Raw genomic sequence first — 19161 nt, 5'->3', positions numbered from 1 at the left:
ACCAAAATGATCGAGTTGGGCAGTCTTCAGAGTTGAGCGGCAGAGCTGGGAGGGTGTGATGATTGGTAATCTTCAGGAAGTGACATCAGTTGAATATATCAGTTTCAAACACTGTGTGTGTTCAGAAAGTCAGTTTCATTTTTCTAAGTGAAGTTCTGTGGGTGAAAAGAATCATTTGATCTCAGCAAGCAGGCTCAGGCTTCTGTGGACTAACCTGGGTAAATGAGGAGCTGCAGAGGAACTGAAGTCACTCTGGGTTTCTAGGTTGGGTGCTTCATAAAAAAGGAAAATGTTTGAATGAAAAGATTACAAAAATGGTCTTTACCTTTCCTGGACACAGGTTCTAATCATATAATATTCCAGTGCACAGACCACATTTATGATAATTTCTCAATCTCGACACAAACATTTTAGATCTGAACAAAAAGTACTGTAGGTTAATGCCATGTAAGTGAAAGCAGAATGAATTTAACTGGGTGTGTTACTAATACAGGGAGCACCCTGATGGAAGAAAAGAGCATTATTATTTAATCTATTGAAGAGAAGTTTTATTACTGCTGAGAAAAACACATGAAAACTGAAAGGTGATGTTTTTCCCCTCAGTAAAAGCAATAAGAATTGTATTTCACAGCTGAACTTTTCTATTTTATTACATCTAAAGCACTAAGAATACTTTTAGTTAAAAATTGCCATCAGAAATCAGGTTTGAATAAATGCAGATTTTGAAAGCCTAGGAATCTGTGAGTGGCTTTTGTTACTAGGTTTAGTACAAAATAAGGCTCCCTCTGACAATTGAACTGAATACATGTAAAGCCTTATAAATACTGACTATAAATCCATAAAATCTGTCTTATTATGATAATATTCACTGTATGCTAAAGTTTTCTTTTTATTGTCAAAGGTATTTGTGCTTAGCATTGCTATTTTATATTTGTAGACAATAATTGCTAGAAAGACTTCTTTTTGTAAAATCTAGTGTTTTCTTCTCATTTGTAGTTTGGTTGCCACAAAGGAAACAGATAGTGCAAGATCTCGAACTGCTCCAATGTCACCTTCAGACTTTCTGGATAAATTAATGGGGAGAACATCAGGATATGATGCAAGAATCAGACCTAATTTTAAAGGTAATTATTCTATTTACTACTTTATATACAGTATGTTTAAAATATACTTAAGCAAGATAAATTTTAATATTGATTCCACCAGAAATTCTAATATTTATTTCCAATAATCTTCCAAATACTGAATTAGTCACAGTTACAACCTGAAAAGAAAAAAATCTATTCTCATGTTCATAGCTATCATAATTTGCCTTCTCTGGACAGTGTTTTTCCCTTCCCTAAGAGATACTATACTTGTTATCTCAACCATTTATTTTAAGAATATATACATATACATATATGAGGGGTCTTCAAAAAGTTCACGTAAAGATTCATATTACCTTTAAATTCTATTTTTCTACAAACATTTTGAAGTATCCTCATATCTGTTATTGAACTTTTCTATTTGTTATCTCACCGACTGGAATGGAATCTTCTTTAAGAAATGGCAACAAACCTTCTCATCTTTTTAATTCCCAATAGCAGGACCCTCTGCATTGTGAATTAGTTGTTAAATTTACTTACTGAGGAAGGGCTGGATAATTAGAAGCCACTGACAAAGTTTAAGACATTATTTCATCTACTAAATATTTCACCTGAATTTCTAGGAAAGAATGTAATAATGAACTTAAAAGAACCACTATTTATTCTTCTGTTTAATATAGTGATCGGCAACACATTTGTACAACTTATATGTGACATCCAAAACCACAATATATCTTGTAATTTAATTTTAGGGTTAAAGTTTAGAAAGCTGCTTCCATGCACAAACTTACTTAATTATTTCTTCAATTTTATACTATTCAATAAAGAAAATGGGTTTTATAAGAATAAACATGTTTTCCATTCATGAAAGTGAAAAAAAAACAGTGTTGTCTACAATTGTTTTTTTCTTGAATTTGTCCGTATGAGAGGGAAAAAAAATGATCACTGAGCAATAGTGTAAGAATTAATTAGAGAGGAATAATAAATATCAAGAATTTGTACCAGGAGAAAAAAGACAGGAGTAAAACTTATTGATAATTTGTGAGTGGAAAATTACAAATTGCTTCAGTTTTAAAATGAGTTTATATTTAAGTTGTGGATTGCATTTCTTGATTTGTTTTTAAACTCTTCAACCATAAATACTTTTAACCTCATAGGAGAAAAACACTGACATCAGGTCGTGGCAAAATAATATCTGAATTAGTCACAGATACGACTTGAAAAGAAAAAAATCTCCAGCTTACAGAGGTATAATATACAAATGAAGATGAGATATGTAAGTATTATGAGGATCTTTTTCAAAGTGAAGGGAAGCAGTATCCTGTCATTTGGTTGAGAAATAATTTTGAATTAATCTTGAAAAATATGCAGTAAATGCTCATATAATAATATGAGTAAACCACAAGAAACATAATCAGTAGTTAGTGGATTTCTTATAGTGACTCTCTATATTCAGTGACTCAGAAGTATTGCTTTCTTTCCACTGAAAATTAAAGAGAAAAATTTATTCTATTTTTAAATGTCTGTGAATATGTATTTATTTTTCTTTTTAAAATTTTTATTTAGAATGCCTACTTATAGAAGTTAGCATAATTTTACAGATTATTAGAAAATTTCAATTATTTTTTTTCTCTGCAAAGATTTATTTAAAAAGCACATAAGCAGCCTCAACAGATGTTTTAACAAAAATGCAGTGAAGTTACTAGACACACAATAGTGGTCCCAGTGCCTTTGCTGTTTTCTTGGAAATTTTAGTTTTATTATTTCAATAATTTAACAAACAGAAGAAATTTTAAACCATTTTAAAATGTGATTAATTATCACTATTTATGTGTGAAAACAAAAAAGGACTCCAAGGATCTGGTCTTGCTTAAAATCGGTACTTATTCTTTTTTTTAATAACTTAATAAATTCCTTAAAATGAACTGTCAACCAAGCCAGTTCTGAAGTGGGTAGATTTTTTTCTGAGATTGGAAGAATCCATTCTTACTTCCCAGTGTCCCTAAAAAAGGAGAAGAAACGGAAGATTTTCTCTCTTTCATGGGTGGTCAAGATATCCTGTTCTCCGAATGTTAGAAAAAGAAATGTATGCTGTATTTTATTGCCACTAATAATAATATCAATTATAAGAAATAACAATTTAATGAATTAGTTTTTAATTAAATATGTAAAAATATATTACAATAACTTAAGTGATTTGGTCCTCACTTCTTTATGGATTAAAGTGTTAATGACAACAAAAATAAATCTAGAAAATAATTTACCTAGATAACTACTTAGTCGATAGGAAAGTACTTATAAAATATAAAAGCATTGCAAAAACATATATGTTTGACATCCCTAAAATTTATAAATTTGTAAAAGAGAAACATAAGATCTCAGTATTGACATTATCGGACAATTAACAGAAAATAAGTAGGAATGTTCAACCACCCTACTAATCAGTGAAGTGTAAATTATAATGAAAACGTGATAACATTTTTACCTTTCAAATTATCAACATTTAAAAATAATGACCGTTTCAGCTTAATACATGAAATTTATTTCTGGAATACCAGTTTCAAATTTGTAGTTACTTTCACAAATATCTTTATATGGAAAGGGAATTTGTCTTGTGGGCCATAGAAAAACTATTAAAAAATATAAAATGACTTTGCTAAAATGTAATTGATTTTGCTCCTTTATATTGCTAACTTTTTAAAACCTAGATGTGGTCACTTTTTTAACCAAAATTATGACATTTATTTGTAGCTTTTGGGTCATTTTTCTAAAAGTGGTGCACCTTTTAAAAACCTGATCTCTGTTTAAGATGAAATATTTTAAATATGTTATTAAAATGCACCACAGAAAAGCAGGAATAAATAATTCTCTTAAAATACCTTAAATTGGGAACAGGCAGGCATGAATAGGACAATTTCTTCATTATTTTGGTAAATAATTAAATATAAATATTAGCTATTTATAAAAATAAATATTGACAGAAATTTTTTAAATTAGGTGCTTAACTCACTAACATTATCTTTCTTTTCCATTGATTAGTCTGCTCTGTTCCCCTTCGGAATAGCCCTAATTTATCTTAAACATTTCTGAGAATCAAGTTTCTCCAATAAAGATGCTATGCTGTTAGGATAATTTGATAGGAGTACCAAAATAACTTCAAATTTCTGTTATATTTTAGTCCTGTTAAATATAATGACTTTTTAAAAAACTATTATAAAGATGGTATTTAATAATGATAAACAGGTTTAGAAATGATCTGGGAGTCAGCTAACAAGAATTAGCAAATAAAGCTCCATGTATCATTCAACTAGTTAATCACTCAACAGAAGTTCAAGCTTTGCCCAAATCATTACTTCAAAAATTTGGTCTTGAGGAGAAATGGTATATATAGAAACAGTTATTTCCATTTTGAAAATCAAAAATTATAGGTAGATGTCACTATTTCTTTATTGAAATTTGAAATCCTTTTCTTTAGAACTTTTCCTATTTAGGGAAAAGAGCAGAAAAGGAAGCGGTACAGTGAGAGAAAGCCCCATGTTACCAGGCATAGACCACACTGTCCAGCCCAACCCAGTGGACAGTCCAGTGGTGCTACTGACCTAGAGAGCCACATGAATCAAGAATTAAGGAAGGACCCAATAATTCTTGTGACCAGTAGTTTCCCGAATTCATATATATATCCATCCTACTCTTTAGGTTTTAAGTTTTATCTCTATTTCTGGCTCCACACACCAAGATGAATATTTTTTGACAAGTACGAAATAAAATACTTATTCATTTTCAGGATAAGGGTTAGATTTATATATTTTCTGAGCTCTGGTTTGTCTAATTTCTTTTTTTTTTTTTAATTAATAGACTCCTTTTTAGAGCAGTTTTAGGTTTACAAAAAAATCGATTGGAAAGTGCACATACCTCCTCCCATTCCCCTCCAGTTTGTCTTATTATTGACATTTCATATTAGTGTGGTACATTTATTACAATTGATGAACCAATATTTGTACATTATTATTAACTAAAGTCCATAATTTACATTGGAATTTAATTTTTGCGTTGTACATTTTTTACAGGTTTTGACAAACTCACAACATGTGTCCATCATTATTGTATCATACAGAGTGGTTTCACTGCCCTAAAACCCCCCTGTGCTTGATTATCCTCTCCCCCTCCTGCCCACCCCAGCCTCCAGCAACCACTGATCTTTTTACTGTCTCTTAGAGTTTTGCCTCTTCTAGAATGTCTTATAATTAGAATCATACAGTATGTAGACTTTTCAAACTGGTTTCTTTCAGTTAGCAATATGCTTTTTAGGTTCCCCCACGTCTTTTCATGGCTTGATTGCTCATTTCTTTTTATCACTGAATAATATTCCAAGAAAATCTCTTCCTTATGCATTTGACATTAAATAAACTTTATACAGTTATTGGGCTACAGAACTCTAGCTGAGAAGTTTGCAGATGTTATTCCATTGCCTACTGACATTTAATATAGTAAGAAAGTCAAATTTCATTTTGATTTCTGCTTCCTTACATATAACTATATTTTCTATCTAAATCTGGGCATTTTTCCTTAGGAAGATTATTGCTTATGCTTACGCTGTTTTCTGTCATTTCTCCAAAACAGCTTTCTTTTATTTAAAAAAAAATTGGGTATTGTCCTATATCATCTCTGTCTAACACATTTCCTCAAACCCTCCACCCTTTGTCCTTTCCCTCTATGTTTAAGGAGAATTGTTCAGATTTGTTCTTTAAATCACTGAGTTATATTACATGGTGTCATTTATACACCTTTTTAATGTTTAGGGAGATTTTCATTCTGTAAATGTATTTGGGTCCCCTCACAATTCCTCCTATCCTACACCATTTTCCCTGAAGGTAAAGTTGTGTTATAGGTTGCCAAGAAGGTGTTATTTTGTATGTTTATTTGTTAGTTTTACTTACAACAATAGTAGGAATTATGTACCTGAACTTGATAAAAACTTGAATTGCCTGAAAATATCAGTAAGAGAAAGCAGCAGTTCCTTATGTCAAAGCTCCTAATACACAGTTCCACTTGAGGCAAACACTCCAAAAATAAAATTGGTTACTTTTGGTGATATCGGTTCTAATCTGTGTGATTGCTTCTGAGACCTTTTCCACTGCAGGCATTGTGAAATTCCTTTGCATAGTAATGAGAATGCTAATTTAATACCCCTTTTATTGTATTCCACAATTTCTGTTTTTTATTACATTCCAGCACTTCAATAATTTATCTTTTTTTCCTGCAGGAACAATTATATTGTTCACTCTCTTTAAACCACTGCTTTCGTAATGTAGTGGAGGAAGCGTTGAGTTGATTTGTTTGGGTGCTGATACAGGTTTTGTCTGGTGTGTGTGTGTGTGTGTGTGTGTGTGTGTGTGTGTGCGTGCATGTGGGGAGGGTGATTTCTCTGCTATTTCTCTCTCTCAAAAGGAAAATCTAATAGAGGCTGCTTTGCACTGGCCAGAGCTATGCTTTAGGTGAGTAGTTGAATTTCAACTAGGCTGGGGTCCTGCAGATGACAAAACAAACAATGCTTTAATTTTGAGGTACTGTCGGATGCTATGTTTGCCCTAGTCGTCTGCAAAGTTATTCTTGTTTCTTCAAAAATTCCACAGGACTAGTACCAGGCCCCGCTTGCTCAATGGGAATATGGATATGAAGCAGGGTGCTTTCGTGACAGACACCATGTCCTCTCCCTGTGGGCCCTTCTTACACCTCGTCTCCTTCCCTTCTCCGTGCTGTCCTCATCTGCATTTATTTTAGGCTTCATTCGGTTTTATCTGTCAACCACTTTTGTCTGCCTTCTATACTTTGTCATTTAACTAATTGTGATTTTTCTCCAATTCATTTTGGTATGATACATTTATTCTCATTTTTATTAGGTAGTATCATTTTTATGTCTTCAGAGAGAAAGAAAACTATGCTCAATTCCCCCATCTTAAAATAGAAGTTACCAGGTGTTATTTGAAACTAGAAGCAAGTTTAATAGATGAAAAACAATTAATAGCAAATAAGATTATGTACATCCATCAAGCAACAAAACGTTATTTCACTAGAATATTTTATCAGCCATTGCTGAAGTTTTTCCCTTTATCCTAATGTTTGGTCCCTCAGTTGGTCTTTGAGGACTCAAAAAGTCTAAATTGGACCCAGGCAGGAAGTATTCTCCCAGCAGCCACCTGATTCTGTTTTCCTCCCAAATATTTATTGCATTTTGTTAAGCTTTCTTATTCTATCTCCAGTGGCCACTCTCTTTTTAGCTAGAAATAGCATTTGTCTGCCCTCACGATGTCTGTGGTTTCTGTCTTTTCGCCTGTAATTTTTCTCTATATGAATCCCTTTCTCCCTGCACCACTAATCTCGTCTTTCCAGTAGCCTGTTCTGCTACAGCACATGCTGTCCCCAGGATGGCCCGTGGACCTAAAGTCTTTTCTCCCGCATTCTTCTCAAATTAACGTTAGTATTTTAACAATCTCCTTTGTCCATTTTAATTATTCCTGTCCATCAAGAAACTATTGTTTTTTAATAAAATTCACATGTTTTGAAAAAAAATATGTTTTCTATTTGCATTTGTATATAATACAAAGTCATTTAGACTCTTGACTAGTAAGCTTTTCTAAAATTACAAATATGCAACTGGAACGTTCAGAGTTAGATTCTGAACCCTATTTTTTAAGTTTTTGTTTGATTTTTACTTTTCAATGTGTTCTTTCTATAGTAATTATTTCCTTTTTTTATTTTAAAACAATCTCAAGCTAACAGAAAAGTTGCAATATAGTACAAAAACTGTTTGTTCTTCCCTGGACTACTTCAGTGTAAATTATTGATCTGATCTCCCAATACATGAATATCTACTACAAATAAGAACCTTCTCCTAGATAACCACAATCTGACTATTAAAACAAGCAAATTAGCATGAATATAGTACTTTCATCTCATTTGAAGACCCCCATTCAAATTTCATCAATTATCTGAAAAAATGATTTCGTGACAAGTGGATCTAGTTTATAATCACATCATATTTTATAAGTCATTTCTCATTGTCTCCTCCAATTTGAACCGCACTTCATTCTTTCTGTGACTGTTATGATCTTGGCATTTAAAAAAAATTATTATTCAATTATTCAGCAGAATGTGCTATCCATTGCATTTGTCTAATGTTACCTCATGATTGGACTTAGTGCATCTGTGCAGAAATATCACAGAAATGATGCTGCGTTCTTGTGATTGTACCTTAGATGGTGGACCACGTCAATTTTTACAATTACTGTTGATCTCCCTGATTACTTCATTAAGTTGGCGCCTGCTAAGATTTCCAAATTTCCATATGTTTTTAAAATTTTAATTTATCAATATACGATGTAGTTGATTTTTGTGTCCCTTTACCAATTCCTTCCCCCCCCCCCTTTAACTCCCTCATCTGACAGCAAGAAACCTGGCTCCCATTATCCTCAATATAATTATAGGTGAATGTGTAATGATCCTCCTTGTCTGCTGCTACTCCTCCTCCTGCACAAATGCCCTCTTTGCCCTGGTGGGACTATAAAAACCTGCTCAAATTTGTCTCCCTGTTCAGACTCTGACTCCACGTGCCAGGATATCCCCGAGGGGATGCATTCCTTGCCTGTCTGGTTCTAACATCCCACAACAGGGCTGCCCCAGTGTGGGAACCCCCTTCCCACTCACTCTGGCTCTAACATTTAACCCTTCTTGGCAGATGCCCACGTGACCCTTCTTGCCATCTGCCGCAGGTGTCCTCTCCTGCTCTAGTTGATCCCTCGCCCCCTCTCCCCCCAGCCATCCCAGCATGGGAGCCTGTCTTGCACCGCTGATGGAATGTCTTTAGAACTGTTTTAAGGAAGGAAAGAGAAGGTAAGGGAAAGAGAAAAGGAAGAATAAACTAAATTCTGTTTCTATGCCATAGTTCCAAAACTTTTTAAAGTAACTAACAAATAATTTATAATCTGGATTTAAAGTCATCAAATATGATTTTTCAATGAAAAAATAATAACATCTCTTCTCATAACATATGTGTTGATTTACCTAAAATAAAAGCAAGTCTCTATACTGAATTATTTTGAAATTTAATCTTTCTTTTTAAAATTAATTTATTTATTGTTATTATTTTTTTACATTCTAAGATGATGTTGTGGAGCAGTTGGTGAGGAGGGGGAGAGGGGAAAATAGAGGAAGATAGGGTGGGAGGAGGAGGAAGGAGGGAGGGGGCATGGTAGAGACCTGTGGAAACCCCGCCAGCCCAGCTTGGGAGCCTGGTCATTACTGGGCTGGATGTGGACATTGAGGGTGTGTGGCTGAAGCCCTCGGCCACCCCACCTCAGCTTGGGAGCCCCGGGTGCTTCTGGAGGCAGCTCAGTGGTCATTGCTGGGCCGGATACAGATGTCAAAGGGGTATGACTGAGGCCCTCAGCTCTACATACCTCACCCAGGCTCAAGAGCCCAGGGCACTTCCAACAGCAGCTCAGAGGTCATCGCTGGGCTGGATGCAAATGTTGGGGGGCTGTGGCTGAGGCCCTTGGCTCTCTCCCCACCCCCCACCCCCAGCTTGGGAGCCTAGGGGCTTCCGGTCTTTCTAGATTTTATAGGTGTTCTTTGGTGGTGTTAGACCTTTACTGGTCAATATCAGAATTTTGTCTTTGCTCTGTGGGGCTTTTGTTTTTTCTTTCAATTCTGTGCTGGATTATTCACTATTCCCACCAATTGCCCTCTGCACTGGAACTAATTTGCTGTCCTTTGGTTACTTCTAAAATGGGGGAACTTCCACTGGGAAGCGGCACTTGAGCCCTGTGTTTGAGCTAAATTGCTGCTTTGCTGCTGATTCTCTGTGGAACGCTTTTTGTGCAGCTCAGGTTTTAATTGTTGACCTTGTAAGCACTTCCAGGTCTTGTGAGGTCTGGTACACCTAGGTTGTGTGGAAATTCTGGTCTGGGCCTGAGACTTTTCAGGCAAATGTACCCCCTGCAGTTCTATATTCCTGACCAGTCTCCACTGAGTGGGCCTGTGCTGACTGGAGGGCAGATCAGCTATCCATGCTGTGCCCCAGTGTTCCCCCAGTGGGCCAGTCTTCCTCACTGCTCTGAGCCTCTGAGTAACTTTTTTATCAAGTTGTCTGTGGCCCCTAGCTCCTATGTGGGCCCACAGGAATCCTGTTAGTGATCTCACTGGCATGGGGGCCACCAAGGCCCTCTTCCCCCCTGCAACCTCCAAACAATTCATACGCAGGGCACAGCACAGCAGCAGCTTTTGCCACCTCTGTGTGCTTACCAGGGCCAGCCTTGAAGTGGTCAGGGCTCGAAACGGTTGGAGCGGTCCTTTCTTTCTCTCATCATGGCTTCTCCTGCCTTCATGAACACCGTCGGTCTCTCCTCCTCTTCCCCTGAGTTCTAGCAACCCCAGCTTGGCAGTTGTTGCTTTTTAATAGTTGTGAATTGGTTGATTGTGGGAGAGGGTGATGCTGGGTACTATCTGTTCTGCCATCTTGACTGGAAATGAAATTTAACCTTTCAATTACAATGACTTTCGAAAGGGTGAGACTTTAGTACAACATTCCATTCAAAATCCCTTAGAGTCATTCTGATGAACATTTGGGTTGTTTGTTCACTATAGATCTCCCCAGTGAACAATTTTTTTCCCAGTATGAATAATAGTAATACCATTGCCAAGCCTTTACATTGTACTTTGCTATTCTGTCTTTACTTCATTTCTAAACTTAAAGGACATGTTCAATTTCTTTAAAGAACATCTAAAAGAAAACCTGCTGCTGAAAACATCTGCAGCTACTGTCATTTACTTTTGAGGCCAATGATAGCTAATGTAATGAATAACTTAAAAGCACAATTTGCCATATGGATGCTATAGCAGTTATTTGCTCTGTTGCTAAACATAGGGGTATATTGGATGGATATAACAGCTTTTGCATTGGCACAGAGAAGTACCAGATTGGCCAAGGACTGCTAAACAGGTGCTCTCTGTCGTGGCAATGGAAGATTTATAATCTTCCCTGACTTCATTCTCTACAAAATTATTGAATATACATTTCAATAGCTGGGGTAGAAAGACTACTCCAAGATTGGTGCCCTGATTTGACATGGAGGAGAGGCTTGAAGTGCAGAACACAGTACCTTTAAAATGTCGTGGTGTTGTGTCCATTTCATTCTTTGTAATCTGTCTCCCTGTCCCTGTTCTTGGTTAAGTCCATTCTGTCCCCCACCAAAACCATTAAAATAAATTCATAACAGTCTCCTCTGTCTCCAGGCTTTTGCCTATCCATGCAATCGTTCACAGTGTCATGCTAGTTGCTACAATCCCATGACCAAGAAGCAGTAATGGCTCTAAAGTATTCATGAAGTAAATTCCAAGTACCTTAGTATCATATTGAAGAGACTCCATGATCTAAAACAATGACTTATTTCCAAATTGCTTTATAGTTTAATTTTTTAAAATAAAATTTAAATCATTCTTATTTATGTATGTGTATCTATTTATTTATGTCCTCCAAATGAGTGTCTGCTATATTTTTGAAATTAGGAATTAGGATTTGGTGCCTGAATTTATTCTCTCTTCTTTCTGCTGAAGAAAACAATATATACACAAATAAGTAGTCAAATGGGACCAAATAGCACTTTTATATGTTCTAATATCCAGGCAAGAAACATGTCTGATAACCTGATAGGAAATAAAGTTTAGACCTGAGACTGCTATGTCTTACTTTACTCCCACATGAAATTTAGACTTTAAAACCACGCTGACTTTTTACTTTCAGGAAGAGCTTTATGCATCTCATTGGAGGCCTGTTGGAGAGGCAGGGGCTGGAGTCTGTTCCATTTTGTAAAACGAGGCATCATGATCCCAACTATTAGTAAATGCCTAAATTAGTCATTTCTCTTTTCGACCACTCTTCTATGGAAACATACTATTTTCCTTATTTCATTCATTGACCTTACTATTCAAGCATCCAATCAACCAGGGATACCAGTGCTGTATTTTAGAAGAAAATAAAATTATCAGAAGTTTCTCCTCCTAACACAGTACCTGATACTTTTCAGAAGCTTCCTGGAATCCTTAGGATGTGCCATATAGCGCCTTCTCCCAAGGGACACTGAAATGTATCCAGACAGACATTACTAACCTCACAATCCTGAAGCCTATGCTGAATTTTCGTTCCATTTTATTTTTCACCACTATTATCCACAATTCTGTGGGTAATAATTAAATTTAAAAGATGAGAGCAAAAAATGGAATAGAATATTCAATGTCCATGGAAAAGTAAAGTTCAAAAAATAAAGACCCTTCATCTTGCTAAATTAAAATAAGGAAAATCATCTTCCCACTGCTGAACTTACTCCAGTTTCAGCTAAAGAGATCACAATCAGATGGGGCTAGCAGTCTAATAGCAGCTTCACCCTGAGCCATTTTCTCCCAACATGGATGTACCTCTCTCAACATTTTATTTGAAATGAATTAACCCAGTACTGATGCTCTGTGTCTTCCCTCTTCCAAAGAACGAGAGCACAGCAGAATTTATCTCAAGCCAAATAATGTTCCCCAGATTCATACCACTGTTACCAGCAAAAGAATATAGTAGAATTTTAATGTTAATTGGAAAAAAAACAGAGAATAAGCTAGGAAATATGAAAGACTGAGTTTAGGTTTTCAAGAATGCCAGTCAACCTGGGTATATATTTCAGAGTTCACATTAACTTACAGTAAGTAAAGAAAAAAAAAATATCTTCTGACAATTAATTGTGAGCTCATACTTCTCTTATGATGGGACAAAAAAAACAAACATGGAGTGAAGTTTGCTTTCTTGTCTCTCACACAATGAGTCATAAGACATCCCCCTTGTCTTACAAATTTTAGAAATTTATAAATATTTAAAAATAACCAATAAGGATTTAAAAATAACCTGTTCATTAGTAACCAAATGTAGCACCTCCAGATTTCAGCACTTTTCTAAGGTTTTCTTATTCTCACATGTCCATCCTTCATATTTAAAACAATTTACCTTCTACATCTGTCTGAATTTTATGTTCTAGGAATATCCATGCTCAATAAACTGTGGGCTTTTCTAAGCACATAACATCTCCTCTGTCTTATTATCAGTGTTAACTAAATTTATAATAGACACTTTTCATTAAAATTAATAATTTTGAATTTTCCGTGCTCCCAAGCCCTGATTCCTCTCTCTGTATGCTATTTCTCTAGCTCTAAGAAAAACTCAGTTCATTTTTAGCCCTGTGTATTAATGGCCATAGATGTTTACCAGTATGGAATTCCTTAGGCAAGTGGTTTCCAAACATTGTTGGACATTTCAATCACATAGGGAGCTTTTAGCAATGTGGATACCTAGGTTGCATGCCGTACCAACTAAATTAGGAGGTGAGAATAAAACAGCTATGCTTTTTAAAGATCCCCCAGATGATTTCAGTGTGTTGCATAGGATTCAGAGGTCTATGAGTCCTTTACTTTTAACTAATTTTATTTTTTTTTCTCTACCTTAATCCATAGCTAGATGGCCATCTAGAGAATGAGCAGAAAAACAAATAAAGATGAAAACTTTTCTTCAGTAACCAAGTAAATGTAAATTGAAACCTCAAATGATATTTTCAACTATTTTAACTAATGAAGTATTTTTTAATGGAATGAATAGAACATCCTATTTTGTCTGAAAAGGAAAATACGTCATATACAAAAGAACAGAAATCAGAATGGCATTGGACTTTTCTGTGACAATACTAGAAAATAGAAGATAATGGAGAAAATGTCTTCAAAATTCAGAAGAAAATACTATTTCCAGACTAAAATTTTCTACCAATTCTAGCTGTACGTTAAGTGTGGAGGCATAGAAAAAGGACATTTATGGACAAGGAAGCTCTCAAAAGTTTCACAGCCTATACACCATTTGTCAAAAAATTAATGAAGTTTATGTTCCATTAAAATGAAGAAATAAGCCAAGAAAGAGGCAGGTATGAGAACCATGAAAGAGGATAGCACTAAATAAAGCAATAGAAGTAATCCCCAGTATGATGGTTGGGAGGTTAGAGGGTGTCTCTTTGCTCCAGAGCAAAATTTCTAGATTGTAAGTCCACAGGAAGATAAAGTTAATAGAATACCTGATGGATCTGAACATATTGAACCATAATTTAGATATTTCATAACTAGTGAATAAGTTAATGATACCTATCGAGAAAACTACATAAAATACATAAAGCAATTATCAATCTCAGGAAAATGTTCTGCAGGAAAGGAAAAGTTATCGTAGTGTATTATATGGATTAGTTGGGAGTAATATTTGTATCGTTATAATAATGTAAAAAGTGAATATTGATCTAACAAAAATAACAATTTAAATATATTTGTGTAATTACAGGACAGAAAAAAAGGTTTATGTTAGTAGGGAGGAATGACGTGTGGAAAAAATGCTAAATCCTTATCTTCTGTGTGGACATCAGAATATATGCCTAAAATGAAAACATAAAAGTTGCACAATAGGTATATTATTTATAGACATTGAGGTAAATGAATCATTAAATGAATCATTAAAAATGATTATTTTTATGAAAGAGAGAGATGGAGAGAGAGGGCAAGGAGCTGCTATCCTTTTTGTAGCAAACCCTATAAAAATCAATGTACTCCTGAATTATGTTTGGGTGAAAAAACAAAATATATTAAGTTTAGATATTAGCTCTCGTGTATGGTTTTATCTGATTAACTTAGGTAGAGTTTAACTCAGATAAACCCTACTACACAATATTTCAGTGTTTTTATTTATATAGCTATCAGCTTAATGACAAAGTTTGTGGTCAGATAATAAAATTCTTTGAATGCCATGTAAAAAAAATTAGAGAAAAGAATGATATGCCATAAAAAGACTAGTAAAAGACTAATCTTAGAATCAGATCAATGGTTCAAATTCTGCCTGTGTTACTTTCTAGCACCTTATGTATCTTCTCTGAGCTTTAGTTCCCGAATATGGAGATGATGGAATAGTACTCTCTCTCAGGGATTTTAAGGATTAAATGATATCTGTGAATCAGACAGCACAGTACCTAACAACAAGAAGTGCTCAGCAATTTACTGATTCCTGCTCCTCCTGCTCTTCTAGATGATTTGGGGGCAGGGGCGGGGAGTGTTGTATGTGTGTCTTCTTTGATTTGGTTTGCACAGGTTTTAGATATTCAGTAAACGATTGAGTAAATGGGCCTTGTAAAAATAAAAATCTGTGCATTTATGATGAATGCTAAATCAGGCAGTTATAAGGGACTTTCAGAATAGTAGAGTGAGAATCTCTTTAAGTTCACACTTCAAAAAAAGCAACAAAAACACTGGCAAAATTGTCAAAATTTAATTTTCAGAATTCTAAAAATTAACCAAAAGTTTATAACAATCTGAGGAGTGTCTATTCAAGAAAACCTGATGAATTTCTGTAAGAACAGAGGCATTTTAATTTGGTCCCTCTCCCCAGCTCCACCACAGCCTTGAAACCAGAGAAGCTGTAAACCCAGCATTCTAGCAGCCACCAGAGGGCAGGGCAGGTTTGGAGCTCCTCAGAAAGTCCATTCCAGAATTTTGTCACTGTTTGACCTGCCTGGCTACTCCCTAGAAAAGCCTCACTCAAAGGGCTTTTCATTATTTGACTTGACTGAGAACTTAACTTGGTGGGAAAAAAATATGTATCCCCAGCTCATCTGTTGAAAACAACCAGACAATTGTTTAGCATTGCAGCTGCCTAAGGCTTGATACCAGTTGGAACAAACAAGAGCCTGAACAAAAGTTTTAGAATATCTGGGGAATGAGATGTCTATAGGCAGCTTTGAAAATCTCTGACATATTCTTGGGGACCTAGAGGTTACACACATGTAACAGCCTGAGTGCACGCCCAAGAAAGTCCTTGCAGGTTCCCAGTCTCTTTCTTCCGGCTGACCTCAGGCTTTGTGCAAGCAGAAAGGGAAGGGTAGAGTTATAAACTGCCTGAGCACTGAAGTCATGCCCCCAAACAAACATGAAGCCCCTTGGAAAAAGGTGGATGATTTATTGGCTGAAGGCATTAAGGAAATCTCTGACCAATTATTAGTTGACCACTAAGCTCACTGAGCAGAGATTTCCGTGGCTGCACAGTATAGAAAAAATACAGATTTTACAGGATTAGTCCTGGCAGGTTACTAAACAACGAATAACAACAATAAGAAAAATCAGCAACAGCGAATTGAGTTGGAGGTGGGGGATTGTGGTTTCTAGTGTTGCCACATTATCTAAAGTATCCAATTTTCGACAAAAATTCATAGGACATGCAAAGAAACAGTAATGTATGACCCATACATGAGACAAAAGATCAATAGAAATTGTCCCTGAAGAGGCTCAGATATTGGATTTACTAAATCAGACATTTACAGAACCATTAGAGATATCTAGATCAAGGAAACTGAGACCCAGAGAGGTTAAATGCCTAGTATAATGATCAGCGTCAGTGTTCAAAGGAGACCATGAACCTTGTGATTTTCAGTCCAGATTGTTTCATGGAATGATTACCTTCAATTTTGAGCATCTGTGTGCATACTTATGTAAAGAAATATTCTTTTTTCATTAGTGATGAGAAGCAAGGAATTATTTGAAAATATTTTAGAAAAGTATCTAAATAGCCTCTATGTTTCATCTCTTTTTCAGGCCCTCCAGTTAATGTCACATGCAACATATTCATCAATAGCTTTGGCTCTATCGCAGAGACGACCATGGTAGGCATGTTTATTTTGTAATAAATTTCACTCTGGAATAATTTACAATCACATTAATGGCAACTTTTCTGCTAATGTTATGTAATTTAAAACTCAAATTAATATAAGGAGACTTTAAAAGATAAAATTATTGGGATGATTAAATTGCAATCAACTGCAGGTGATAATGTTCATTTAGAGATGGTATATTAGAGAATAAATGTAGTGAAACAAGATTGATTTTTTCCAATTCAAAAATCTAATATTAAACCTCAAATTAAAAGTAAAATTTTACCATATAAATTATTTATTTTTCTCCAGTGCTCTTCAATAGACAGACATAAGCACAGCAATAAATATTTTCATGTTTATTCTGTACACTTACAAATTTGTTTGTAATTTTTTATCTATTCTATTTGATTACTTTTTCAAATGAATATAGTATTTTCCTAAATGTCATAAATAAATATTTTGTAAATTGCAGTATATGCTTTCATTTGACATTATTAAGTAATTGAGAACATTTCATATAATCAACTTATTAAAGCCAAAAAATAAAAATTATTACAGACCAAATTTATTGTTTTGAGTTTCATAACTTTCTCTAATAATCACACTGTATCTCTTATTTGCCCTGTAGTTTTGTTGTGCACTTAGCTAAAATAAAATGTAGAAATAGTTACATGAACCACTGAATATCTGTAAATTGTCTAGCAGCCAACCTTTTTTTAGAAACTATGTATGATGGTTCTTAAATTACCTAGAATTTTACCCTACTCCCAAATTTAGCAAGTATAATTTTCATTAATTTTCAAAGTTGATTTTAACTAAAATATGATATAGAATGCTTAAAGATTTATTAGTTTCCAAAAGCCATTATTAAATACAGAATTATGCTCATTTTAAGTATCTCGGAAACACTTGAAACTAATTTTTCTAAGGGAAATAATCTAATATGAAAATTATTACATGTGTGGAGGTGTGTGTGTGTGTACGTGTGTGTATGTGTTAAGAGATCCATCTCAACAGGGGAGACTTTATTCAGGCACCATTTTTGAAATGTTTCTCTCATGTATGCAATATTTAGTCATTTAGCAGCATCTCTGTGGTTCTATTCAAATTCAATATACAGTAAAAGCATCTGGAGAAAAACTCACATTTTGGGGCATTCTATATAATTATTTTAAATACAATACATAAGTTAACATGAATATGTGTACATGATTGTAAATATGTAGAAAATGCATATAATTTGCTTGTAAGCACTTTGTTGTTCCAGTGAAATTCTATCTCTAAAATGGCTATAATCCTCTTTCAGACTTTAGCATATTCTGGATTCTGGTTGAATATCTGGTCCTGATTTATATCCTGCATTTGTACATACTTAGTCCAAATTATACAAAGATGGAGGTATGGCTGCTGGCTTTGTTCTACTTAGACTCCCCAAATTTTATTTCTAGCCTTGGCAACTTTCTCATTTTAATTGCTTCTATATACACTGTATAATTCTAAAAACCTGGAAATATATTTCTCTTTATTTTTCTTTCACACAATTGCTTCCACAAAACACTTTCTACAGCAATAGTTGGAAAGTTTTACAGCCTTACGAATCTTTATGGGTTTAGAAGGAAGGGATTCAGAAAAGAGAGCGCACATAGCCAGCTTTCCTTTCCATTACAACCTAAAGATTTTCAAGTCCCTGAAGATTTCTGCTCTTTATGACATGTCATCAGTCTATCACTAAAATGGTTATAACACAGTCTATGTCTACACCAGCTAAATTTCTTACCTTTAATAATTTTACATAGTCTTCCATTGAAGAATAATATTCTACAAAAAGCTTGCCGACTACTGCAAATATACTCTCATAATTTTATTTCCCTCCTCCAGCACAGCGACCCCTTCCATTCCTACGTATTCCATCATCACGTGTTCCCTTTAAAATCATTTTTAGCATCTATCATTCATCATTCTCCTTTTCACAGTCACAAGCAGCAAGAATAGCTGCAACATGGTGTCCATCTACATAGGAAAGAGAAAAATTAGAACTTATTAGTATATTTCTATTGTAAGCATCATAAACTTTTTGCTCCCACTTGGATAAGTCGATGTATTTTTATTCATAGAGTTCACCATCATAGCCCTGCAACTAAACTTTATCCCGTCATTTTATGGCTGTATTTGTATAAATTCATTTTTATGCTAATATATATGTGTTAATATTTTTAATGTATTCACATTTCTTACACTGAATATAGTTTACTTTAGTTCTTTTTTTTTTTTTTTTTTTTTTTTTTTTTTTTTTTTTTTTTTTTTTTTTTTTTTTAAAA

General features: G+C 34.6%; 1 protein-coding gene across 2 annotated transcripts in view; it reads left to right on the top strand.

Moving 5' to 3' along the window:
* The window catches only part of GLRA3 (glycine receptor, alpha 3), a 165523-nt gene that overhangs the window by 34404 nt on the left and 111958 nt on the right, over positions 1-19161 (top strand). For both annotated transcript variants that reach the window (XM_008566334.1, XM_008566335.1), the window contains exons 2-3: positions 997-1124; positions 16785-16852. In XM_008566334.1, the coding sequence (XP_008564556.1) occupies positions 997-1124; positions 16785-16852 (196 nt within the window). The remainder of the gene's footprint in view (positions 1-996; positions 1125-16784; positions 16853-19161) is intronic.

This window comes from Galeopterus variegatus, unplaced genomic scaffold, assembly GCF_000696425.1.
Source record: "Galeopterus variegatus unplaced genomic scaffold, G_variegatus-3.0.2 Scaffold235, whole genome shotgun sequence".
Taxonomy (NCBI): domain Eukaryota; kingdom Metazoa; phylum Chordata; class Mammalia; order Dermoptera; family Cynocephalidae; genus Galeopterus; species Galeopterus variegatus.
This window is presented reverse-complemented; position numbering and strand designations above follow the sequence as displayed.